Below are 27,914 nucleotides of genomic sequence, written 5' to 3'. Positions count from 1 at the left end.
GTCGTGTTCGAGGCCGCGCAGAAGCAGATGGCAGAGATGATGGTGATCATGCAAAGTCTTGGGCAAGCATCGGGTGTACCTGTGCAGTTTTTAGCTCCTCCACCTCCTACTCCTGCAGCTACTCCTATAAGTATGAAAGTTCACTTTTCGCTTGTGCTTTGCATGTATGTCGGCCTTCGTGCCGTTGTGGATGTCGGCGTTCGTGCCGTTGTGGATGTCGGCGTTCGTGCCGTCGTTTCTTGCAGGTTTTGGAAACCTCCCCGTGCAGGGGAGGTGCTGCCGAAATTTTCAATTGAGTCTAATCTTTTTGTATTCCTACAATACTAGATGCAATCTCTAAGTTCCAAAACTGTTTTCCCGGATTACTCACACATGCAATCTCTGCTCCTTTGTGCAGCTTCCGTCTGCGGGTTCCAATCAACCCGCTAGTGCGTCACCGGGTGATCCTGCTTTTCTTTCACCATCGTCTCATAGGCTAGCTTGATGAGGACTCGTGCTAGGTGATGTGGTTGGACTTTAGCGTGATTTGTGATTTATGGTTGTGACTTGTGCTTGGATTTCATTAACTTGTCGTAATAAACATGTGAATGATGATGAACATGTGACTTGTCGTTGTAATATATTGTGATTTGTGGTTCACAATTATGGTTGTGATATATTGTGAGAAAATGGGTTCTGTGTGATATATATATATATATATATATATATATATATATATGAAATGCTTGTGTCGATGGAATGCAAAAAACAAAAAAAAAATTAAATTTCTGCCTCTTTGCCGAGGGCAATGACCAAGACCCTCGGCAAAGAAGGGTCCTTTGCCGAGGGCCCAAGCAATAGCCCTCGGCAAAGATTTTTTTTGGAAAAAAATCCTGACAATTTCTTTGCCGAGGGCCAGGGAGCAGGCCCTCGGCAAAGGGTTAAAAAAAATTCAAAAAAAAACCATTTCTTTGCCGAGGGCCGGCCCTTGGCAAAGAATTTTTAAAAAATCCTGAAAATTTCTTTGCCGAGGGCCAGGGAGGAGGCTCTCGGCAAAGGGTTAAAAAAATTCAAAAAAACCATTTCTTTGCCGAGGGCCGGCCCTCGGCAAAGAATTTTTAAAAAATCCTGAAAATTTTTTTGCCGAGGGCCAGGGAGGAGGCCATCGGCAAAGGTTTTTAAAAAAAATAAAAAAAATTATTTGCCGACTTTGCCGAGGGCCGGCCCTCGGCAAAGAATTTTTAAAAAATCCTGAAAATTCTTTGCCGAGGGCTAGGGAGGAAAATTTCCAATCAATCGGCAAAGGTTTTTTTAAAAAAAATAAAAAAAATTATTTGCCGAGGGTGGGCCCTCGGCAAACAAATTAAAAAAAACCATTTATTTGCCGAGGGTCGGCCCTCGGCAAAGAAACCGCCAACGGCGCCGGCGCCTGACGGCTTCTTTTCTTTGCCGAGTGTCCGATAAAGGGCCCTCGGCAAAGACCCCTTCGCCGTCTAAAAATTCCCCGAGGGGTCTTTGCCGAGGACAGCCCTCGGCAAAGCCTTTGCCGAGGGTTTCTGGACCTTTGCCGAGGGCTAGAGGCCCTCGGCAAAGCATGCGCCTCCAGTAGTGTTGTCCCACAAAGATTGATATTCTCACTCTTCGAAAAGTCAAATAGTTTCAGCTTTTACATAATTAGTACGTCGGAATATACTTTGTTCGGAGATCCGGATTCAAAACGATCCATGGCGTAATTATCATCTCTGCAAGACCTGACTCCTGATCCATGGGGAGAAGAACTGTCCCAATACCAACAAGCCAAGGAGGGCCCACCACAGACACTTGTTCACTTATCAAATCTGCAACTGTAGGAAAGGCAGGCGGGACATTATCCAAACTAATCACGTGAAAGTGAGCTTGTTTTCGCTTTTTTTTTTTCAGCCGGAACAATATTTTTCTCTCATAACAATTCAGACAGAATAGTATTTTTCAGCTAGTTTCAGCCAAGTTTTAGCAAGCCGAACGGGACTAATATAGCCCTGTTCGATTGGCTGATAAGCAATGACTGCAAGTATTGTCGGTTGATTTGTTGTGAGAGAAAAATAATATTCGTTGACTGAAAAAGTATGACTTATAAGCCAAGCAAACACGATGATAAAAATTTTTTTAGAAAAATGAATTAGTGCCGCCCCTGTACGTATACTACATGCAAGGCCACATGTACCACGAATTTTGGCGTTATTACAAGCTGTAAAAAGCTGTGCAGGCATCCTCCAGAGATGTGAGATGTTGTTAGCGCAGTGCGCATAGCATTTCCACAAACTAATCGGATGCCAAAAAAAACCAGCTGCTGTGTTGGACCCTGTCAAAGCTCAAAACCTGTAGATTGCACATGGTGCTAGTATGAGTTTTAGAAGCACTTGTTCACATCTTATTGGCTAGGCTACAGCCGATGGCACAAAAGGAAAATGAGATGGACCGGTCAATGCCTGCCGATTTGAAATATTTGTTCCAGTCTCAGATGAGCAGACAGCACCATTTTGTGCTAACAATGCTAATTTGCCAGAGATTATACAGCAATAATGCTAATTTTTTAGTAAAAAGGCCGGAGGTGGAAGACTAAAGAAAACTCTTTTTCATGCCTGATTCGTTTGTTTCGATCTCCACTGGTTCAATAAAGATGATGCATTGAACTTGTTACTTGTCAGAGATGGATACAAAGATCCATTCTATATACGTGTTGTGCTTCCGAGATAATCGAATCCCTTGCAGAAAGCAAAACATTATCCATGCTATGTTTTATGATCTTGCTAGGTCATGCAAAGGAATATGACTTTTTATATGGCCCCGTTCGGCTTACCTCATATCCGACTTGTTTGACTTTTTTTTTTAGCCGGAACAGTGTTTTTCTCTCACAAAAATTCAGTCAGAACAGTATTTTTCAAACCAGTTTCAACCAAAATTCAGCAAGCTGAATGAGTATATAACACTTGAATGAGTTTTCTTTTTCTTTTTTCAAAAACTAAGGAATATTCGACTGCAAAAATATTGCACGTCGCTTTTTCATGACCAGAGCAATAAGAAAAGTCACAAAACACCTTAAAAAATAGAATGGAGCCATGAGCATAGCCCAAGCTATTTCAAATTATTTCCTCGATTTGCCGGTTCAGATGCTTCAGAGAACTATTAGTTGTCTAACCAGTAACCAGCACGTTGTCCTTTTGTTTTTAGGTGCCAATTGCAGATTTGCAGTTTCTCCAAATACTGAGGATGCGGCAAGTGGCATTTCAATGTAAAAAGTATGACAACTGTGGTAGACGATATATATATTCATTTCACGATCAGTTTTGCTTTTCTAGTGAGATTGTTCAATCATTTGGTAAACTGGCAGAAATGATCTTTGCAAGATATTGGAGCATGACAGCTGACCAAAACATTGGACCATCACCACCATATAGCTGTTCCAGGATATCTGACTGGAACACCGCTGACGTGACTGCTGCTATCTTCAATTTGCAGCACTACGGTCGAAACGAAATAAAAGGAAAAAAGATAGGCACAAGAATTCGGCAATCAGAATACAGACATGAATTAACTTAGCAAAAAGAGCAGATGCAAAATGCACCTTAGCATTGAATTCACATACCTGCATTTCTAAATCTACCGGGTATGAGAAAACAGGGAATTCATGACGGTTGACAGATAACAGCTACTCAACAAATTCTGAGTATAATAAGGTCCGACAAAGTATCAACCTACATATGCCACTACATCGGATTAAATCTAGACAGAACAGCCACTGACAAGTACAGCCTGACCATACTCATTCATTTGGTGGTAACCCTGCCTGCAGGGGTTTGGTTGACCAAACAAGGACGAGATTGATGTCAACCCTGTAACTCCCGTAAGCGAGCAATCAGTTCATCCTGCAAAAGCAAAATGCAGTCACACTTTCAATTGGTTCTAGGGTGAAATAATGGCCATAAAATGAATAATATAGGCATGGAGAAAATTAGCTGAATTTTTTCTTCTGCCCCCAGGTTTTCTTAATAGAATACAAAAGAACACTGAACTGAATTTGTTTGTTACAAAATATCTTTTCTAACACCACATTTGGTGGCCTTGAAGACTAATAAAAATATTAAACACAAAGGCCATAACCTGCTGGCACTAATCATATAAAATGAAAATGCAAGAGCATTGGTATCGACTTCAGGGGATGAGTATGTATGGAAAATCTATATTTGTTCATTCAGTGAAATTCTTCGGAATACAGTCTACAGATGGAGCACAAAATCAAAACGATGCACTACTCATTAGGACATTAAAAATGAAAAATCCCTTTCAGAACAAGATTGAGAAATGGTTTCACTTGCCTTTTTCCCTTTGGTCGATAGACCACTTTGTCGTAGAAGTGCACGTAACCTCTCCACTGTAAATGATTGCAGTGTGTGCTGTGAAAAGCCAGAAATTTCTTCTGCAAAATTAAAGTACCTCTAAGATTCAAGAAAAAATAGCTAGTTATGCTGGGGTTGGAGAAAAACAAGAGTACATATTTATTCTCTTATTGTTCAAAAGAGACTTTTATTCTCTTGAAACTCTATTAATGAATATCTAGATTCCAGAACATACACAAATATCACAAACAAAAGATAGATCATAATGCTATATGTGTCATAACTGGTTATGTGCTGATTTCGTTATCACTTGAAGTGGAAACTTCCATAAGCTGGCTAGCAACTGGCAAATACATGGCTTTCGTTGAAAACAGGGGGAAGCTGCTATTTCTTTATTGGCTCTCTACTCCCTAAGATGCTAAAGATAAAGGAGACAACCTCTGGATGATGAATACAACAAGAGGGTTCAGGCGAAGAAAAATTACCACAGGCTGATGATCCAGAGGAAGTACCCAAGTTAGCCCTCTTTGCTGAATTGTTGACATCCAAACTTCTGGCAGCAGATCTGGTAACATAAAAAGAGAATTTACTTTTGAGTCAACTTATGCAAAGTTTGACCATCCAGCCAATAAGCAGTTAAGCACCCATGAAGAAGGAAGCTCCACAAAGGCCATCCAGCCAATAAGCAGTTAAGCACCCATGAAGAAGGAAGCTCGACAAAGGTCCTGACAACTAGGTATGTGTAAATCTCAAGTAGGCAAGTAGCTAATTAATATCAGGACATAATCAAGCGACAAGTTATTATCAGCAATCAGCATTTGTCAACTTCTGATGACTAATTTATTTTAGTAGATTGCTGAAGTGAAATTGATATTTATAGCATAAGAAACTACAAATAGCACCAACTAATTTGTAAAGAAGAATCCACATGTTTCTGTATGCCATTTCCATTAACTTGTTTTTATGTCAAGGAGATAACCCCTCAGACTAAATGTTTAGGCCATCTATGTTCATTTATCGCCACCATCCCAATAAGCACCCATCAATCTAAGAAGTGCCTCCAATTGTTTTTGTCAAATGTCTACAATAGTCAAACATGAAGGGCGGGCCTGGTGCAAGCGGTAGAGTCTTACCGCCTGTGACCGGAAGGTCCCGGGTTCGAGTCGCGCTCTCCTCGCATTGCACAGGCAAGGGTAAGGCTTGCCACTGACACCCTTCCCCAGACCCCGCACAGAGCGGGAGCTCTCTACACTGGGTACGCCCTTTTTTTTCTACAATAGTCAAACAAAGAAGAACTATCTTCAGAAAAGAACTATGCAGTTGGGCAGCCTCGACCAAGTTAGGAGTCTTCTGACATGAATTTTAATTTTCTACTAAACCCAGCCTTCCCATCTTGACCCACCTTGTCCGGATTGAAGGCACAGCTCGTTTAACATTAATGCACTACTTCTAATCATAAAACATTGCCAATGAGAACATACTGCAATTGTAGTACTGGAAATAGAACAGAATGAAGTACTCTATATTTGGTAGTGCCAGCAAGCCTATGCATGAAAATAGTGTAAACCAATCCAAGGTGTTTGGCCTTGCCCCTATGAGGTCATAATGATTCATTTGGTAGTTCCATAATGATTTATTTGAACCTGTATTTAATCACTTATTCCAATGGAATCATACAGAAAAGTAAACATTACTTAGAATTCAGGAGCATCAAACATGGAACAATAAATGGGTGTTGATGAAGGATATGAAAGAATATTAAATATAGGTAACTAAGTAACTTACGACTACCAATATTCATGCCTATGACGAGTAATTCAAGAAAAAATATATCCTTAGGATCAACAGAAGTACTAAAAATGCAACAAGATTTTAGCAATTTCATATGCGCAAGGAAATTATATTCATGCAACATCATGTATCTGTTAACTACTAACAGAACATACACAAAACTAGGGGCTAATACACAGTGTTCGCCTAAACAGCCGTTTAAACCGTTTAAACGGTCTGGTAAACGGAAAAGGGATCTTACTGTCTTGTTTAGAATCTATTCGGCCTGTTAAACAGCGCAGGCGTTTACATGGTCGTAAACGTTGAAAAACGGTTGAAACAGGCTGCCTAATCTTCAACCAACCAGCAAGGACACAGAACGTACTTAAACGGACCTGGGCGACTAAATGGGCCGTTCAGGTGATACAGGTCCGAGCGCGGGAGGAAAATTTCCGAAATTTTTGGTCCACCAAAACTCACGCCCAGAACACGCGCCTAATCTTCAACCAACCTGCAGGACATATATAATAGCAAGGCCCAATTCGTTGCATTAGGGTTCCTTATTTCCTATTCAACAGCGAGCCTGCCCCCACGGCCACTCGTTCCGCGACCGCGCTTGCTGATCGGCCACCGCACTCCATCGATCCTCTCATCCTCCACCCAGTGAAGCCGTGCGCCTGTGTCCTTGCTCTCCAGGAAGGTGTCAAGAGAAGAATCATGCTTGGGTCTACGTGCCGAGGCCGCGCATGAGCGTCCTCATCCCGTGGCCACGTGCACCTCGAGCTGCGCCGGCGCCGGCGCCGGCCACGGTGAGCTGGTGATGGCGTGCGGCCTCCTCTAGTCCTCCGACTACTCCAAGTTTCCGACCACGATAGACTCAAAGGTGCTCCTCCAATGTCCACTCTCTAGTACTCCATGTTATCTGGATCTGAAATTCTGAGTGGATATGCATGTACATTTTTGTTGTGATTCTCCATGTTGAGTTCCGTGCACACTAGCTTAATGGAAATTGTTGCCTGCCAGCTAACCTCTGTATTGATCGTTCCAGCTCTGACGCATCATTTTTGTCTACCATTTAATATAGTACACTAACTGGTTGAGTAAGTGTGAGACAAAAATATCTGTCCAATAGTATATAGAGTATCTGTGATCTGTGATCTGTGAATTCCTGTCCCAACTCATGGCTGTTTATCTTTTTGGTATATATTAGTTTCATGATTGCACCTGCTGCTCACTATCCGCCCAACAAATTTATTAATGATCATGGATTGTTTAAAAGGGCTTCCGTGCTCCAACAGGTGCTGATGCTGCACCATGTTTCCATACTTGTGCTGACAGCTTGTTAATTGTTAAAAAAAAACAATCTCTGTTTTCAGTCTTCACTGTGTTACAATGGGCCAGCATTTCATGGGAAAATTGACAGATATACAAATGAACCAAAATGTGGAGCTGATGATTACATTGGTTCTAGTGAACTTGTCATTTCAGATTGGTAACCAAACTTAAATTTGCTTTTGAAGATTCATACAAAAAAAGAATAAACAAGCTGACATGTGACGACCTGATGTGTGAGTCACTGAGTGTTGACAACTCAACCGAGAACTTGACAGTTGACACCTTGACAAAAATAGGTCATTTTGCTTATTTACTGATTTGTCTTTGGTCTATGGTCTTGTGCAGCCATGACCAACAATATTTAGACATTCTGTAATCTGAATATATGTACAAATGTGATGCTATGCACTATGTACTGATTTGAAGACCATGCTAAACAGCTGGCACAGTTGTCCATTATGATTTACCATGCTATTGTCTATAATTTGACTCATTTAGTAATTTCTCTCGTTAACCATGTTTTAATTGTCATGTGAATCAGTGAATGAGGACTTGCTATTGTGCTATAAATTAGAACTTATGTGCACAGAACATGTATACTCAATCCAGTATTTGTTAGAACACTTGATTTTTTACATGCATGTATGTATAATTATATATATTTTTGGAAAATAATATAAAACCGTTTAGACCGTTTAATTCCATTTAAACACCGTGTAAACAGTCTAAACGCTAAACGAAGGGTGACCGACTGTTTACCGTTTAGCATTTAGGAAAACATTGATAATACAACACAAGCACAGAATGTTTGTATCAAGATATTTGCATAATTTTGTTATTTACCTTTTCCCTCTGTTGTTTTCCCCTGGAGTCCTGGAATCCGCATCTTTACCCTCACTCTTCTGCTTGTTCAACTGGAGATGCCTGATTAAAATATTCGTTGAATCCGTCTTTATAACTTGTCCTTCTAAAATAAAAAAGAGATTAACCAGTCAAATAAAAAACTTAAATTGGCACAAACATAACAGTTTGTTGTAGGTATTGTTATGTATCATTTGTATACAGGATTAGGGCAATAGGCCCAAATATATAGGTACTAACAGCTGTGGTAACATGGAGAAAACCCCTTATATAGTGAAGAAATATAAACAGGTTAAACAAACTAAAGACATATCTAACAGATATCACAAATTTTGTACGTGTTTGTCATTACCATTAGTAGCAAATGTGACTCGCCATAAATATATGTAATTTTGCATAGTACTTGGGACGCTACAAGAGCTCAACTTTTTTTTCCCAGATAAAGGTTCCATGTCTTACGTCTCTTATTAAAAAACATGTTTCTATGGATGACAAGTGACTCCGTGACAAGAAAATAATAATAAAAAAGGTTGGTTGTAAGCATTGTGTCCCTAGACAAGATGCATCACTCAAACTTGAACTCAATGAAATACTAACTTTAGAGGACAGTCTAAAGTCACTGTTTCCTATTACTGTACACAATTATAAACACTAGCGACTTACCGTATGTACCACAAGGACCATTAGGCAGAAAACATAAAGCCAAAGGGCTCTAGTCCAGTTGGCTAGAGAATCCCGACGGCACCCCCCGGGTCTTGAGTTCGACTCCCCGTGGGAGCGAATTTCAGGCTAGGTTAAAAAAATCCCCTCGTTTGTCACCACTCAAAGCACAGGTCGTGTGTCCGGCCCACCCCAGCCCATCCCCAGGGTAACGGTGCGTTGTGTAAGGGTGGGGCAGGGGTTCGGGGATTTTCTCGGCCAGGGAACTAATAATTTCTTCTTAGTCTAATGCCGTGGGGGGTGGTCTTTCCCCGCTGGTCGAGTTTTTTTTAGGCAGAAAACATAAACAATACTAGAAGGCTCTAAACCTACAGAACGTATCAAATGAACAACAATAAAGGTGCTTTTCTCAACTAACTCCAACTTATTAGATCTACTACGCCTTATCAGTTCTTTAACTGGGACCATATAGTTCCATGTATACTTTCATTGGAACCCTAATTAAAATTAAAGAGAGAAATTTTAGAAGCCCTAGAATATGACCTTCTGCACGAATGAAAGATTCATAGCAATCTTTCCACCATCAGAACAAACGAGCAAAGACTGACCAAAAAATGAATATAGTAGAAGACAAAAGCACCAAGATCATGCATACAAAAATCCAATATATCATGCAAAGTATTACAATGTCAATGAAGAACTTGGATCATGAAGATGTCATTCTTAAGTTTCTGCCATGTAGCAAGCGGGAAAACACCCAACTGGATGAACAGATCATCAATTTTTAAGCATTCAACTAAGACTGCTTCATAAAGGAAGTGACAAGAAGCTAAAGCCAGCAGCTTTGTTATGCATATCCCAAGAGCAAATTAACACTGAAAACATTTCAAACTAGCAGTGCATCCAACAAATTCATACTTTGAAGCGCAAACACTAGGATATCAAGTCACATACATTTTGAGCATATTATGCACAAGATTACCATTTCTAATCCAAATAGCAATCCACTAAACCAAAGAGCAAGTCATTGTAATTAGACAGGTAGCCAGAGAACCCTATGCACATCTTCCATTGAAAAAGAACAACAAAAGCCTTCACCCACCATGGAAAGCAAAACGAGAATTGCTAAGGCTAAAGTTTACTTATTTCTACACTACTAAAGTGCGTAAAACATATTTTAAGGCGAAATTACAATTTCAGTCCAGAGACCCTTAAACCCTAGAGCGAAACATTCCATGGATTTGAGCACAGTAAACATTAACACCCCTAGAACTATCAAATTCAAAAAAAAAAAAAGCAAGCAAAGGAAAATGAGAAATGTCAGGCGGATTCTTCATAGAATCGTAACGAAAATCCACTGACCTGGGGGATCCGTGCTGTGCTCGCAGACGTAAACCCTGAACCCTCCCTGCGCAGATCACAGCGAGAAAGAACGGGCTCAGAACCCACCTCGCCGCGCGAATCGAGGCGCCTCAGAGCACGCGCGAAGAAAGTACAAATGTATACAGTAAGGGGGTTTTCAGTGTGAGGGTCTGTACCAGGTTGGAGGAGCCGGAGCCGGAGCCGGAGGAGAAGTTGCCGCGCCACGGCAACCCCGCGAGGAACTTTCCGGCGCCGCCCGCTCCAGGCTTTGCAGGCGCCTGCGAGCTCTTCTTCTCCCCGGCTCCGGCTCCGGCGCCGCCGCCGCCGCCGCCACCGGAACCCTCTTCGGTCGCCATGGGGAATAGGAGGTCTTGTGTTTTTCTTTGCTGTTTCTCATTTTTCGTTTGCTTTATTAAGCTCCTTTTGGTGGGCACCACACGGTTGGAACCTCGCTCCCAATTTTTAATTTTTTTTATCGACTTCATTTTTTTTTATTACTCACTCTATTTCAAAACCATTTCAAAAATTATAAGGGAGTTTCGGCTTTTCGATTCATAGCTTTATATACTATGTCTAGATGTATAGTAAAATTTACAAAAATCAAAACATCTTATAAATTAGAATAAAAATATATATTTTATTACATTACAAACTTACTGGGTGCTCAAACTCTATGATTAGAACAATTATAAATATCTGTTTGGATTTTCTCCTCTAAACTTTAGAGTTAAAACTCCAAATAAATGACGTAAAGTTAGCTTTAAATTTTAGCCCACCTCATATTAAAGCTTTAGAGCTCAAAAGTGAGCTAAAATGCTCTAAAACTTATAGAATTTTAAAGTCTAGAGAATGGGATCAAACATAAGAGTCTCTTTGCCTTTAAATTGATAGGAATAGAGATTGGTGAAAAAAAACCACTTCTTCTTTAATTCAATCTCTAAATATAGATTTCCTTTATTTTAGATTTTTGGCTAGCTCAAAATGGAGAGCAGAGTTGACTCCCTAAAATACGTACAAGATACAGAGAACGTGTTGATGGGTGAAAAAAATAGAGAGCGCCGATGACGTTGCTCTTCTCTTGGTTCGTGTAGTGATGAACCGTTGTTTGTTCGTGTGAGCACCATCAGATATTGAGATCAGACCATTATGGTCCAAGGAGGGAGAGTAAGGCCTTCCGCAGCGTGGTAGAGATGCCCCAAAATATATGGACCCCACAACTAGAATTGAGCACCGATGCCAAATGGGCTGCAGTGTGAAAAATATTTGGCACCGGAGCTATCTGGGATCGCTGGGACCTGTTAGATTGATCTCCCAACCAATAAGCCCAACGGCCTATTGGGCCTTGATCACGCGCCCTGATCGGGGGCGCCCAACCCTACATGGTTGGTGGGCCCCCGTCGCACTGCGCTATATATAGAGGTGGGGGCCGGCGGCTCTAAGTACGAGGTTCGTTGTGAGCCGCAAACCCCACCGATAAACCCTAGACTGATCTAAGAGGGCGCGCAGCCAGCGACGGGAAGCTCCGCTGACTTCGCCGTCGTCACTGCTACGCCGTCCGTCTGCACTGCATCGACGTCCGTGCAACCTCTACTCCACCCGTCGCTGCCCGTGTGCTGCCTCCATCACCGAAGCTGAGATGGCCAGCTCAACCGCGACTCCCTCCGAGGGCTCAGGTTCAACATCAGCACCCTTACCCTATCTCCCTCTCGGTGTAGTGTTCTAGGTTTAGATATGCATGTACTATTACGGATCCAAGGGTTTCCCTCCTAGATCTACCCTAGTCGATCCACAGAAACTGACAATGGTATCAGAGCCTTTCTAGCGGTTGATCTGGACCGGGGAAAGAAAGAAATCGAACCCTAACCCTCAATCGGGTACGGGAAAAGTGCGAACAGATTGAGACATGGTCTCAACATCGAACCCTAACCCTAAATCAGATCGGGTACGGGAAAAGTGGACACGGTTTCAACAAAAAAAGGAAACCCTAACCCTAGCAGTTAGTCAGCCTAGGGTGTAGATCTCGGTTTTTCGAATCAAAAGCAACGAAAGATGAATGAAAAGAAAAGTGAATTCGAACTCGATTCGGATTCAATAGAAGCAAACCCTAACCCTAAAAAGGAAGCCTACCTGGGCTTTTACCCACCGCCGGCGGCATCGCCACCGCGCGGAAAGGAGACCACGGCGTCGCTCCCGAATGGCGCGTGGGACAGAGCCGAGATCCGCACTGCACCTCGCACGCGCGGTCGCCGGCGGATGCGCTCAGGGCACCAACGTGAGGCCGCTCGACGGCGGCGCGCTCACCCAAAGGGGAGCGCGCGCACCGGCGAGGGGGCCCGCGGCGGCGCCGTACTTCCTTTTCCTTCCGGCCGCCATGGCTGGCTCCGCTGTGGCTCTGGTGCGCGGTGCGAAGAGAGAGAAGGGGAAGACAGAATGGAGCTAGGGTTGAGGGAAGCCACGGCCGGGGGGGGGGGGGGTTGATCCTCCGAGATCGATGCCTGGTCGTCAGATTCAGATCGACGGCGAGCATTGCTCCAGGCCGAATAGAGCCCAGGCGGGCGATGCTGCTCGGCCGGAATCCCGGCCCAGGCCCAGGTTGCGGCCTGGGCGCGGGGAGGCGCCGCGCGCGTCCGCGGGATCATGGGCTTTTTGGCTCTGGGCCGCGCGCATTGACATGGGCTTTTTGGCTTTGGGCCGCGCGCATTGCTGCTGGATCGGGCCGAAATGGCCAAACAAATAGTAAAGTCATAGTTTTTAAATTTTCTTATTTTCCAGAAAACAATTTGATGAATTTGAATTGAATTTTTATGATAATTTTCTGTACAAAATTTATCCAACGATAATTTTTGTTCAGTAAATAGTAAAGTTGCTTCTAGAAAATAGAAAAATGATTATTGAATGTTAATGTTTCCGCTGCGTATTTAAAGATGTAATTTTCATTATTAAATTCGAACCAATGGGAGAATTTAATTTTGAAAAGGGATATGTTTTAAATTGATTATAATATTGTTGTTATTCTGACCAACGTTGATTAATAGCAATATTATAATATTAATGTTATTATGGTTTTTGTTATGCATTATTTCTATTTCTGCCCAACGGTGATGTAGATTTAATGTATAAAATAATTGTATGTTTTAATTTTGACCAACGTTAAACTAAGACATGTAATTATTGTTGTTATTATTTGTGTTCTCACACTATTTGAATTGTGTTTTCAGGAGGATATAACTTGATGAGTTGTATCAAAGAGATCCCCACTCTAAAAGGTGATAACTATATTGAGTGGAAGAAAAAGATAGACCTGGCTTTCATCCTCGCTGAGGTGGACTGGGTTGTCACCACACCGTGCCCCAGAGAACCTGTGGCACCGGTGAGAGAGACAGATGAGACTGATGCTGCATGGCAGAACAGAGAGCAGGATTTTGCTCCCGTAAAGATGTCCTATGACCTTGAGCATAGGAAATTGGTCACTGCCAACAAGAAGTGTTTGGCAGTGATAAAGAACACGATTGAGCCTGCTATTGTGGGCTCAATTCCAGACTGTGACATGGTCACAGAGTACCTAGAAAGAATAAAGAGTCAGTTCACTGGCTCTTCAAAGACATATGCAACCCAGCTGATCAAGCAGCTGGTAACAGAAAGATACTCTGGTGGCGACAGTGGCATTAGAGAGCATATACTGAGAATGAGTAATCTGACATCTAAGCTCAAACCAATGGATTTGGCATTCAAGGATGAGTTTCTTATTCATTTGATTTTTGCTTCTTTGCCCAAAGAATTTGATACCTTTGTTGTTAATTACAACATATAGCCTGAAAAATGGGATTTAGAAAAGCTCATAGCCATGTGTGTGCAGGAGAAGGAAAGAATAAAAGTTTCACAAGGTGGTACTGTTAACTACCTAAAAGATAAGAAAAAGAACTATAATAACAGTTCTTCCTCCAAGTCATCTGGAAAGGGTCCCATGCAACAGTCTCAGAACAAGCAATTCCCAGTGGATAAAGACCAGTGTCTCTACTATAAGAAGACGGGACATTATAAAAAGAATTGTCCCGATTTCTTAAAGATGATTATGAAAAATAAAGGTGAGAACATCATTACATTTGTAAATAAATCCTTGTATGTAAAGTTTTCAAAATCTACTTGGTGGATTGATTCAGGTGCAACTATTCATGTTGCTAATTCATTACAGGGATTCCGTTCGATGAGAACTTTGTAAAGAAGCGAAAGTTTTATTAAAGTCACAAATGGAGTACAAGCAGATATTGAGGCCGTTGGAGATCTTCCTCTAGAGCTTGCTGATGGCTTCATACTTATTCTTAGAGATGTTCTTTATGTACCTTCTTTGCAAAGAAACTTGATTAGTGTATCAAAGTTGGACCATGATGGTTATGATTGCCACTTTGGAAATGGCAAATGTCAGATATTGTTTAATAATAGATGTATTGGTCTTGCCTTCCGACAAGACAAACTTTATTTGTTATCACTTCGTGAAAATGTGAATTCCGTATGTGATGTGAATGAAAATGTATCCTCATCGAACAATGCAAATAGAAAACGAAAGAGAGCTCATGATGCGTTGTCGAAATTATGGCACTGTCGTTTAGGCCATATTTTGAGGGGGAGAATAGAAAGACTAGTTAAGAATGATATTCTTCCTCCATTAGAGCTCTCAGATTTAGAACAATGTAGAGATTGCATAAAAGGAAAGTATGTAAAGAAAATTAAGAAAGATGCCAAACGAAGCGCAGGAATTCTACAGATTATTCACACAGACATATGTGGTCATTTTCCTGTGAAAAGTGTGGATGGTTATGATTCATTCATAACATTCACAGACGATTACTCTCACTTTGGCTATATTTATCCAATTAAAGAAAGAACAGAAGCGTTGGATAAATTCAAAATATTTAAAGCAGAAGTTGAAAATCAGCATGATTTAAAGATTAAGATAGTCAGGTCTGACCATGGGGGAGAGTACTACGGTCGGCATACCCCATATGGACAAGTTCCTGGACCTTTTGCAAGGTTCTTACAGGAGAATGGTATAGTTGCCCAGTATTCAACACCGGGCGAACCTTAGCAGAATGGAGTAGCTGAAAGGTGTAACCGTACCCTGATGGATATGGTGCGTAGTATGATAAGTTACTCCACTTTACCGATGAGTCTGTGGATGGAGGCGTTAAAAACCACCATTCATATTCTCAAATAGAGTACCAAGTAAGTCGGTGCTCAAAACACCGTATGAGTTATGGACAGGAAGAGTACGCTCACTTAACCATTTGCGTGTGTGGGGGAGCCCTACTGAGGCTAAAGTTTTTAACCCAAACATTGGGAAGCTAGATCCCAAAACAGTGAGTTGCCATTTCATTGGCTACCTAGAAAAGTCAAAAGGTTTTCGTTTCTACTATCCTGACAGACATACAAAGTTTGTGGAAACGAGACACGCTGTCTTCCTAGAGAATAAAATGATTAGGGGGAGCATGGTAGCTCGAGAAATTAACCTTGAAGAGAAGCGGGTGTATGCACCCACTCCAATAATTCATGAGCCATTTTTCTCACTACCTGCTATTGCTGCACTGACAGTACAAGACACTGTGGTGCCAGCACCTGTTGTTATCCCACCTGTGGCAACAATGAATGATGATGAGGAACCTGTTCCTCAGGATCCTATAGAACCTATTGCCACACATGAGGGGGAGCAACAACAGCCTTAAACAGAAAATGTGCCAAATGAGGAGGCCCCTAGAAGGTCTCAAAGAGTTAGAAAATCAGCTATTCCTGCTGATTATGAAGTGTACAACACTGAAGAATTTCAAATGGAGGATGATCCCATCTCATTTGAAGAAGCCATGAAAAGTGATCATTCATCAAAGTGGCTTGAAGCCATGGAAGATGAAATGAGATCAATGAGTGCGAATAAAGTTTGGGATTTGGAGACAATTCCTAAAGGAGCCAAAACAGTAGGCTGTAAATGGGTCTACAAAACAAAACTTGACTCTCAAGGGAATATAGAGAGATATAAAGCCCGACTTGTGGCAAAAGGCTTTACACAAAGAGAAGGGATTGATTACAATGAGACCTTTTCTCCAGTCTCCTTTAAGGATTCCTTCAGAATCATAATGGCATTAGTGGCACATTACGATTTGAAATTATATTAGATGGATGTAAAGACGGCATTTCTCAACGGAGACTTAGAAGAAAATGTTTACATGGCACAACCGAAAGGTTTTGTCATAGAAGGAAAAGAACGTTTGGGATGCCGCCTAAAGAAATCCATTTATGGATTAAAACAAGCTTCAAGACAGTGGTACTTGAAGTTTGATCAGACAATAAAGTATTATGTTGTGAAGGATAAAGTCTGGGATCAAATGATAAGTCTTGAGCATATAAGTACCGAAAAGATGCTCGCAGATCCGCTTACAAAAGGCTTACCACCCAACGTGTTCAGAGAACATGTAGCCGGCATGGGTTTAAGGGAAAGCCTATAATTCCTGAACTATAAATGGCCCAAAAGTTAAAGTAACTATTTCAGATCAGAGACGTGCATTGTAGCTGTTAAATCTATCGGCGATTGACCGTGACGATGAGACATGCTCTATGCATCATCTATGAAGAAATGAGTAAGGATAAAAGGATTGAAGTTTAAAGTTTAAAGATAAAAGTAATAGTGAGATCAAGGGGGAGAATGTTAGATTGATCTCCCAACCAATAAGCCCAATGGCCTATTGGGCCTTGGTCACGCGCCCTGATCGGGGGCGCCCAACCCTACATGGTTGGTGGGCCCCCGTCGCACTGTGCTATATATAGAGGTGGGGGCCGGCGGCTCGAAGTACGAGGTTCGCCATGAGCCGCAAACCCCACCGACAAACCCTAGACCGATCTAAGAGGGCGCGCAGCCAACGATGGGAAGCTCTGCTGACTTCGCCGTCGTCACTGCTACGCCGTCCGTCTGCACTGCATCGACGTCCGTGCAACCTCTACTCCACCCGTCGCTGCCCGTGTGCTGCCTCCATCATCGAAGTTGAGATGGCCAGCTCAACCGCGACTCCCTCCGAGGGCTCAGATTCAACATCAGCACCCTTACCCTATCTCCCTCTCGGTGTAGTGTTCTAGGTTTAGATATGCATGTACCATTACGGATCCAAGGGTTTCCCTCCTAGATCTACCCTAGTCAATCCACAGAAACTGACAGGACCCACATCGAATAAAATAGCATTAACTGTTTTCTCTCTCTGGTTCAGTCGCAGGCACGAAGGCTACTGCTGCTGTCTGCTACAGTAAATTAACCTATTTTATGCCCACTTTGCATTGCCTGCTCCTATTTCCTCCTGTTATTTTATTGATTGGGCATCGCTTGGCATCGGTGAACGTACTTGCGCCGCTCCCCATTTTGCAGGCATCACTTCGAGTTAGCTTCGCTGCTTGCAATGTGAGGAGCGAAGCCAAAATCTTCTCTTTCTTCTCTTTGCATCACTCGAGTGCAACGCTGCGGAAGGCCTAATGGGCCAGAACTGTGTCGTGTGAGGGGCTACAGCATGTGAGGGGCTGGGTGTTGAGAATGTGCAGTGTAGCTCTTATGTCGAGTAACTAGATCATACAAATATAAGAGGAAAAAATCCATATTATCTTCCTCATTTTTTGCGAAAGTCTGCTTTTCTTCTCTGAACTCTAAAATTAGGTAAACCACCTCCCTGAATTTTTAAAACCGTTTATTTTACCTTCTTACCGGTATAAGCAGTTTTCAAAGGTGGTTTTGTCTTTTTCTTTATTTATTTATTTTGGCTTAATGAAAAATCATAGTAAATCACAGTAAAATTATAAAATGGAAAATTCAATTTTGTTGGACTTCACATGAGTACGTCTATACAGTGAACATATAACATAGTATACTTTAATATAATTTTTACTGTAGCTTGAGATCTATGCTTTTTGTAACTAATTCATAACTGTTGTTTCTATGGTCCAATTGTGGTGAAATTTTTATGATGAGCTAATTATTGTATGCTTGAACTATAGTAAAAATTCCATACTCATTGAATTATACAACTAAGTTATACATATCCAATGAAACTGCAACTACATAAAAAAATTGGAACATATAATATGTTATACAAAAGCATAGATCTAAAGCTACAACAAAAAAATTATACTAATGGATATCATATTATATGTTCACTGTGTAGATCTACTCATGTGGAGTCCAATAAAATTAGATTTTCTATTTTATAATTTTTTTGTGATTTACTATGATTTTTCAAAGATTCAGCCGAAATAAATAAAAAAAGACAAAACCGACTTTGAAAACCGCTTATAACCGGTCATGAAGGTAGATGAACGGTTTTAAAAGTTCAGGGGGGTGGTTTACCCAATTTTAGAGTTTAGGGATAAAAATCAGACTTTCACAAAAGTTAAGAGAGGTAATGTGGATTTTTTCAATATGAGAATGTTTTCTGATGTTTGTGTGTTGGGCCATCTGATCTAAGGCACATGTGATCGGATCAGATTTGTGAATTAACCATACACATTTATCCCTATGCACAAATGTATGGCTAGGTAGCTGTGTTTATTTGTTTATTTATTGGTTCATATTTCGATAATGCCAAAAGAAGACTATAGTATGCTCTCTATGGAACAAACTAGTGTTCCAACATTTAAGTAGATTTACAAAACAGAAACTTATTTCTTAGAGCAACAACTAACACTTTCCGTGAAGTCCGATTTTGCGATTATGTGGCAAAAACCACGTCCAATAGACCGGCAACACAATCTCCAAAAATCGCCACGCGCTATCCTAGGTTTCTCAGTCACCAGACTTTGCGAGTCAAGCTCGCTCGCCATCTGCTGGTGTCGGTGTTTTGTATTCTGATTAGTAATTTATACGAATGTCGCGTTGCTCCATGAAGATGATGGTAGCATCCAAAAGACACGAGAAGTTATACTGGTTCAGGCCAGAGCCTTACATCCAGTCTCAGAGATGATCGAATGCGTGTTCCTCGCTTGAATGCTCTGAAATTCTTACAATGAGGGGTGCAAGAATGGTGAAAAGAGGTAGGAGAGCTAGAGCTAGGAGATGGACAGCCCGAATGAGAGCTTCGGGGGTCCAATGTCTATGGAAGGGTGCCCTGGCTGCCCTCATATAGAGTTTGGGGCCAGGTCACATACAAAGAAGGAGGTTCTCCCGACTGAGGGGTCATGAGCCTAAGGGAGGAAACCTAGCTAAATTGGCTTGCAAGTAACGCCATCTCTATCTTAGTGTAGCGCACTTTCGGGCGTGGTTGTCATCATGGTCTTGTGCCCACGTCGTGGCATGGTGTGGCATGGTGCTACTGTGCTAGTCATGGCGGCACTGTTGGCACGGTGGTGGTTCGCCAGCCATCCTACATGACATGTTCTTCGCCGTGGCCTTCGTCATCACCTCCTGATCTCTCGGGGATGTCGTACAGGAGTTGGTAGTCGCCCCTAGGTCGTTGATCGTCTTGCTACTTGTGGAGTCGATGTCCACAATCCTAAGCTCTAGGGTCATGGCCTTCATTGGCTTAGATGGCCCCTAAAGTCAAGACCGCCGTCGTGGATCCTATCCCATAGTGGGTGGAGTCATACATCTGTCTCGTCGGGCCGTATTTGGATGGTGGGTCACCATACTAGCCGTCACCTCTCGGTGGTGTTGTCTTGTCTATGCTGCATGGCGCAGGGATGGTGAAAGCCCTAGTTTGATTTTGGATAATTGATGAAACCTAGGGACTAGTCTTTGTATTAAGTGTGTAGACATGAAATAATGGTCCTATGCTAAGTGGTGGAGCTAGATGATGGTCATGGTGATGGTGAAGACCAAACTTGAAGATCAAGGGCTCCAACATGGAAAAGAAGTAAGAGAAAAACAAAAACAAGGTTAATCAAGGCAAAGGTATCAAATAGGTTTTTGTTTTGGTGATCAAGACACTTTAGAGAGTGTGATCACATTTAGGATCGATAGCCGTACTATAAAGAGGGGAATTCTTTGGCTAAGCAGTTTATCGAGTGTCACTAGGTGACATGATTCTTGCATATGCATTTAGAAACCTAGTGTGCTAACCTTGACCCTTGTAAAATGCTTTGAAAAATGCTTACACACATGCACACAAGTTCTACACTTTGTGGTTAGCAAGTTTGAAGCAAGGGTGAAGCGGTTGTGGACTTAGAAAAAGAAAAGGAGTGAAGGCACGGGATCAGACTCTAGCGCCGGGATAACCGGACTCACCCCGGGAGTGTCCGGTCAATTTTAGTCGAGCTAGCTGTGTTGGCCGAGAGCGTAGAGAGGTGATCGGACGCTGGCCTCGGACGCAGGGCGTGCGTCCGGTCAGTTGTCTAGAGGAGGCGCAACGCACGGTGGTGATCGGACTCAGGCGAAGGCCCGCGACTAGACGCTACTAAGGTGCGTCAGGTCGATGATGATGTACATTTGCGTCACCCTCCCGCATGAGCCATGTGAGGACCTGACTCAGTGGTGTGTCCGGTCAGCTATGACTAGGCATGTCCGATCACGAAAAATGCGCTCTGGACCCTCTCTGTTGTTGACCGGACCCTAGAGTGGTTTGTGTCCGGTCAGACACAGAGGCACGTCCGATCAGTGGCTAACACGCGCGCACAGAGGCGCGTAATGGTCGAATTTGAACTACGTGATGTGGCACTCGCTAGTTGGCTCAGAGTAGCGACCAGACGCTAGGGCTATGTTCGGTCAATGCGTTCGGTGCCCCTTCGACACCCTAACGGCTCTCTGAGTTTTGGGGCTCTATAAATAGGAAGGTACCGGCTTGGGGCTCACACTCTTGGCACTTTGACATACTTGACATATTTGTGAGCCTAAGTAAACACCTCCCACTCATCTCCATCATTGATTCATCATCATAGTGAGATTGTGAGTGATTCCAAGTGCATTTGCTTGAGTGATTGCATATAGTGGCACTTGGGGATCGTTATGGCTGCGGAGTTCTTATTACTCTTGGTGGATGTCACCACCTAGATGACTTAGAGTAGCGAAGGAGCTTCAGCACGTGTTGGTGATTGTTCATGGCTAGCTCTGGTGATTGTGAGGGGTCTTGTACCTTCCCTGGCAGAGAGCCAAAAGGTAACTCTAGTGGATTGCTCATGTCATTGAGTTACCTCACTTGTGGGTAGGTTCTTGCGGTGTCCATTTATTGGACGAGGTTCGTGCAACACCTCTTAGCCACCGAACTTCCTAGTCTTGGTCGACACAACGGAAACTAGCGTGCCGGCAAGCACGTGAACCTCGGGAGAAAAATCATGTCATTCTTGTGATTGGATTTCTCTCGGTGATTGGTTGTGTTCATATTATGATTGGTTCATTCCTCGACATGGTGGTATAATCGCCTTACTCACTCCTTTACATTCCTTGCAAACAAGTTGTCAAGATCTTTAGTGTAGTTAGTCTTTGAGACCTTGTTGGTTTGGTTAGTATGGCTCTTTAGTTAGTCTTTGAGAGCACACTAGCTTAGTGAGTAGTGACCTAGTTTGTTGTGTGTCTAATAATCATAGCAACTAGAATTGTTCGATAGGAGGCTTATAACCCTTGTAGAGCTAGAGTAAAATTGCATTACACCATTTGTTGTACTAATCAATTGCTCTAGTGCTTTATAGAGTTTTTAAATAGGCTATTCATCCCTCTCTAGCCATATTAGGACCTTGCAAGTGGTATCAGAGCCATGGTCACCATTTGATTGAAGGCTTAACAACCTCGATGTCAAAAAATCACTCAAGTTGTGTTCAACTATGTGGGGGCGGGGGCAAACTGCCGTTCTTTGATGTCACATGCTATGATTATTGGAAGAGAAAGATGAAGATGAATCTTGATTTAATCAATGATCAAGTGTGGGATGTGACCGAGAGTGATTATGCTATTCTTGATCCCGACAATCTCACCAACCAAGACAAGACCAACAAGCAATGCAATACAATGGCTCTCAACACCATTTACAATGACATCGATTCCAAGGTGTTTGAGTAAATCAAGGATTGTGAAAGAGCTAGTGAGGTGTGGAAGAGATTGGAAGAAACATATGAGGGCACACCGACGATGAAGAGTGCCAAGTTATACATCCTCAAGGACAAATTAACAAGCTTCAAGATGAAAGATGATGAGAACATTCTAGAGATGTTCCATCGATTACAAGTGATTATTAATGACTTGAAGGCTTTGGGTGAAAAGATCAGTGATGATGATGTCTCTCATTGGTTCTTGATGTTCTTACCTCCAAGATTTGAGACATTAAGATTGATCATCATAAGACGAGGATTGAAGCAACTAACTCCAACCAAGTACTAGGTGATGTCATGACACAAGAGACATACCGTGTGGAAAGGGAAGAGGTTGATCAAGATGAAAAGAATGACGAAGACAAGAAGAAGAAGAGTGTAGCATTCAAGGCTAACTCATCATCTAAGAACAAGGGCAAGTCCAAGAAAGAAGAATCAAGTGAGGATAAAGATGCTAGTGACATTGATGATGAGGCAATGTCTCTCTTTGTGCACAAGATGGGCAAATTCATAAAGAAGAAGGGCTATGGTGCAAGAAAGAGAAGAGACAACTTCAAGAGCAAGGACTATGTGAGAAGATGCTACAAGTGCAAGAGCAAGGATCATGTTGCAGCGGATTGTCTCTATAATAGTGACAATGATGAGGATGAGAAGAAGAAAGAAAAGAAGGAGAGGAAGGAAAAGAAAGAGAAGAAGGAGAAGAAGATGACCTTCCAAAAGAAGAAGAGGGGTGGCAGCTATGTGGTGACATGGGATAGTGATGGCTCATCGGATGATGATTCTAGTGATGATGACAAGAAGTCTCTCAAGAAGGCACTAGCAAGCATCGCCATCAACAACAAGCCATCCATCTTCGACACTCTATCGACTTGCCTCATGGTAAAGCCTATCAAGGTAAAATATGATGTGAGTGATAATGATGCTTGTGAAAGTGATAATTGTAGGAGTGATGATGATGGTGATGAGTACACCAAGGAGGAGCTCATGGATATGTTGGAGCAAGTCCACACTTGCTTTGAGATGAAGAGAAATGAGTGCAAAGAATTGCAAGAAGGTCAAATCTCTTAAGTAATCCTTTGATGAGCTCAATACCTCTCATAATGGAAGACCATGAGGAGCTTGGCAAGGCTCACTCCAAGCTTGAAAAAGCTCACTCCTCTCTCCTTGAGCAAGTCAAAAAGGAGGAAGCCAAGAAAGAGCAAGTGATTATATCTTGTGATGTGGGACTAACATGTGATATTCTTGATGAATCTTTTTATAAGCCCATTGTTGTTGCTCCCACTAACCCTTCTTGTAGCACTGCCATTTCTACTTCACCTTCGAGTGATGGTTTCACTTGTGATGCCTCACTAATGGCAGAAAATGAGACCCTCAAGAAGGAGGTGAATGAGCTCACTCGTGCCTTAGGCAATGCCTATGGTGGAGATGCCCGCTTGCTAAAGTGTTTGGGTAGCCAAAGGTTTTCTCTCAACAAAGAGGGATTAGGCTATACCCCCAAGAAAGGCAAAGCAGTCTTTGTTACTCACAAGACTAGTTTTATGAAGGGCAATGGTCAGTTTTGCAATAGATGCTAGCAAGTGGGGCATGTAGAGCAATATTGTAAAAATAAGAACAAGCATGCTAATGTATCCTCAATTAAGTTTGATTCTTGTTATTTGCTTACCAAGTGTGCCAATGGTATGCATGCTAAGTTCATTGGTGCATAAATTGTGGGCTCAAAGAAAAAAGCCATTTGGGTGCCAAAGAGCTTAGTGACTAACCTTTAAGGACCCAAGCAAGTTTGGGTACCTAAAAAGAATTGATCTTCTTTTATAGGTTAATTATAAAGCTAGAGGAAGGTATTGGGTGCTTGATAGTGGGTGCACACAACATATGACCGATGATTCAAGAATGTTCAATTCAATCAATGCAAATGATACCAATAGGGTTGATAGTATAACTTTTGGTGATAATGGCAAAGGCAAGGTCAAAGGGCTTGGTAAGATTGCAATATCCAATGATTTGAGCATTTCCTATGTGCTACTAGTAGAGAGCTTGAACTTCAACCTATTGTCGGTAACTCAATTGTGTGATCTTGGTTTCAAGTGCATATTTAGTGTGGATGATGTAGAGATCATAAGTGTAGATGGCTATAACTTGATATTCAAAGGCTTTAGATACGAGAATCTATACTTTGTTGATTTCAATGCTAGTGAAGCTCAATTGTCAACATGTTAGCTCACTTAGTGTGGTGGTATGACCCTCGGTACCCATAGGACAATACATGGGCTGCACCATTAGATGTGGCCCAGCCCACAAGATCAAGGCATGCGGCGCACAACACTGGTCGACGTGCACCACAAGGCTATAAGAAGATGTGATTTATTAGATATTATATAATACCAAATATGATACTTTCCTTGTAACCCTACCCCTCTAGAGCATATAAGGAGGGTCAGGGGTCCCCTTGTCGACATCCCAATATGAATCCTAGGCTTAGCCTAAGGCATCTGATCATACGCAATACAATCCACCGAAAGACACAGGACTTAGGGTATTACATCAAGCTAATGGCCTGAACCTATCTAAATCACTGCCTCTTGCGTTCTGTGTCACCATCTAGTTCCCTCATGCGCACCTCCATCGATTCATCTACTACCGTGGTCATACCCCTCGGTAGACTGCCAGACGTATTTCATCGACAGTGGCACGCCAGGTAGGGTGTGTGTGTGCTGAATCCATGGCAAACCAGATGGGAAATTTTCTATCATTGTTGTGAGGAATTGGCTCTTCATGACAGTGACCTTAAGAAACCTCCAGCGAGACTCAGTGTTTCATCACCGGCGGCAATGGATAGATCGTAGAGTTAAGCCATCTCCAACGACAGAGGTCATGATTCCACGGCCTACAGAACCCTACGTGATAGCAAGCTAGAGTCACGCAGGGTCTACAGGGGGCATGACTCTCTCAGATCCGTACCAGCGTCTCTCCCATGGATCCATCCCATGGCTACATCAACAAGACCACACCTCACATACGGCTAGCCTCAAAGCTCGAAGATCCTAATCAAGGCGTCTAACAGCTTGGAGCGGCAGCGACCATGTCTATAGGGCCATGCAGCAATCTAACAGTTGACGACACCTACGTTCATGGATCCAAAAGCTAAGTCATACTTTTATTTTAGTTAAACATGGTCTACGGGTTATGTATATCCTCGTGCATCCCTAGTTCTCTACTTGTCTGCATGATGATTGTTATTGGCAGGAAGCCATGACAGTCCTTGCCGACGTCTCATCGAGACTCACGCCGTCGACTGGTCGTACCTCATCGACGACGGGGACCTTACCATTGATTCGCTCGAATTTCTTTGTCAACTAGATCGACAGCGCAAATTAATGGGGCATAGGTATAGAATGATCCCTGTTCAGCCAATCCACAGAGCCATGCAAGCAAGGAAATTATGCGTGGTCTACATCACCACGACATGAAGATGATGCAAGGAAGCTAGCCAAAAATGATCAATGATGATCTACATCCTTGTGACATGGGATCCAACTCGAACATGAAGTGAGCCACTAAGCGAGCCACGTCGAGCCACCAGCGAGCCGCTAAGCGAGCTTCCCAAGTCCTATGTCACTGATATCCCTGAATCTGATCTGCCTAAGGCTGACTAGTAATATAAGGATGATGTCACCTGGACAACTTGCTCCGACCACCTGCAGCGTCGCAATGATGATCGCCACGAAGAACGGCGCTATAACGACCACGACCGCCGCCATGATGACTGACCAGAAAGCTCGAGAGCTGGGCGATTTCATCGACATGGACCAGACGTTCTGTCTAAAGCTAAGTCATGCTTTAATATTTTTATAAATATTCCCCAACCTTCATATATCTCCATGATGTTTCTCTGAGCTATTTTTCTCCATGTTTGTTCTCCAAACAATTTTCTTTCATGTATACCATCTTAAAGATGACATACAACTAAGCCTAAGGCAAATCTCCGAATAATCATGTTGATGCTCGGATGTTCCCAGAGATGGCCCTATCTTCAACTTCTCCCTACATGTGCATGAGCGCCTGCCCTCTGCATTAGGGGTGATCGGCAGCGACTCCTTAGCGACGCCCTACTCTTCCTACATGAACACGGGCTCCGCGCTCTGCGTTATGGTTAATAGGCTAGCTAGGGCTAGAGACTTAGCTACACACTAACTGGTCGGATGGTTTATATTAAATATAAACACATCTTTAGAATAACACTAAGTGTTCACACCAACTGATCGTAGAGCTACATACGCTATTTCATCTCCATTGCTGATTCTTCCTTGGAGTTCATATATTTTATTTTTACATCATGTACTACCCATTCTACACATTTGTTTCGCAGGGGCATGGTTTAGTCAACGAGCTTACGCTCAGGGACTGGACAAGATGATCATCGTCTGGGTGGTCAGACCACCTATCGGACGGACTTCACCGCCAACCAATTGGTCGGACTGCTCGACACTCACTCCTGCTCAATGTTCACTTCGCCGCTAACTAGTTGGTTGGACTGCTCATCGCATGGGCTTCATCGTCAGCTATGCTAGGGGATCACTAGCTATGCTAGGGACTCCTCGGTGTTTGAATTCTTCGTGTAAGCGTCACCAGCTAAGCTAGGGACTCCCTTTGTGGTTGGATCTTACTATGTCTCATCGGTGTGCTATCAAGTAGCTCCATGTTGTTCAGATCAGGGTGGTGATCTTGGGTAGCATGTCTGGGGTCTTGTGAAGTACATGGCAGATGACGTTGGCAAGCTTTCATTAAAAATTCTTTGACCCTACTACAAGATATCTTCAAAATCTTCCAGTAGGCTTAGGGACTACGTGTGTACACGTCATCTCACGACGACTGTATTTATTTCTACACTGGTTTCCAGCAACATTGGGGACTGGGCCAGCACCTGAAGACTACTACTTTGGACCCAGGCACCATGTGACTACTTCACCTACTACTAGACTCGGGGAATAAGTGGGCACACTTCACCTCATGGTGAATGTGCTTATTTTTTTACTTAATCTTCTACAAAGTGATGAAGTTCCTCCGCGCTGACTAAGTCAAGGACGCTAAGCATCTAACTTTGACACCTGGAACCTAAGTGGGCACACTTCATCCAAGATGGAGACTTCAAATTTTTTATCATGAGCCCTTACATCCTTCTGGCAAACCTCAACTTCAAGTAAGTCTAGGATTGCTCATAGTTGAACTGCTCGAATGATGTTCCCACTGCTCGGACAATAGCTCGGATGATAGTCCAACTGCTCGGACGCCTGTTCAATTGCTCGGATACTCACTTCAATAGCTTGGCTCCTAGTTAAACTAGTCGGATGCCTATTCCTGATGATCAGCAGCAAGTTGGGTAGCTCGGACAAGCTCAAGACGGTGTTGCTCAGCGGATACAAGGTGCTCGGGGACTAGCTATGGGGGTATGACCCCCGGTACCCACAGGACAAGACATAGGCCGCACCATCAGAGGTGGCCCAACCCACAAGATCAAGGTGTGCGGCGCACGGCACTGGT

At 42.8% G+C, this 27,914-nt stretch overlaps 3 protein-coding genes across 4 annotated transcripts; 2 read left to right on the top strand and 1 right to left on the bottom strand.

The window, feature by feature from the left end:
- Positions 1-3,396: 3,396 nt before the first annotated feature.
- Positions 3,397-10,705, bottom strand: LOC136484943 (protein LOWER TEMPERATURE 1-like). Of its 2 annotated transcripts, XM_066481906.1 has the most exons (7): positions 10,520-10,705; positions 10,344-10,389; positions 8,304-8,427; positions 5,000-5,080; positions 4,841-4,920; positions 4,335-4,435; positions 3,397-3,884 (listed from the first exon to the last, which is right to left on the bottom strand). In XM_066481906.1, the coding sequence occupies exons 1-7, from the start codon at positions 10,697-10,699 to the stop codon at positions 3,846-3,848; spliced, it is 651 nt and encodes a 216-aa protein (XP_066338003.1). In that variant the 5' UTR covers positions 10,700-10,705; the 3' UTR covers positions 3,397-3,845. The 2 variants fall into 2 exon arrangements, with proteins under 2 accessions (XP_066338003.1, XP_066338005.1); XM_066481908.1 differs by lacking the exon at positions 5,000-5,080 and having other exon boundaries at positions 3,432-3,884.
- A 2,820-nt stretch (positions 10,706-13,525) lies between these two features.
- LOC136487463 (uncharacterized) lies at positions 13,526-14,154 on the top strand. The gene has a single exon (XM_066484590.1). The coding sequence runs from the start codon at positions 13,576-13,578 to the stop codon at positions 14,152-14,154; it is 579 nt and encodes a 192-aa protein (XP_066340687.1). The 5' UTR covers positions 13,526-13,575.
- An 8,519-nt stretch (positions 14,155-22,673) lies between these two features.
- Positions 22,674-23,444, top strand: LOC136488934 (uncharacterized). The gene has a single exon (XM_066485705.1). It carries the CDS (start codon positions 22,674-22,676, stop codon positions 23,442-23,444), a length of 771 nt encoding a protein of 256 aa, XP_066341802.1.
- Positions 23,445-27,914: the final 4,470 nt, after the last annotated feature.

This window comes from Miscanthus floridulus, chromosome 10 (genome assembly GCF_019320115.1).
Source record: "Miscanthus floridulus cultivar M001 chromosome 10, ASM1932011v1, whole genome shotgun sequence".
In the NCBI taxonomy this organism is placed as follows: domain Eukaryota; kingdom Viridiplantae; phylum Streptophyta; class Magnoliopsida; order Poales; family Poaceae; genus Miscanthus; species Miscanthus floridulus.
This window is presented reverse-complemented; position numbering and strand designations above follow the sequence as displayed.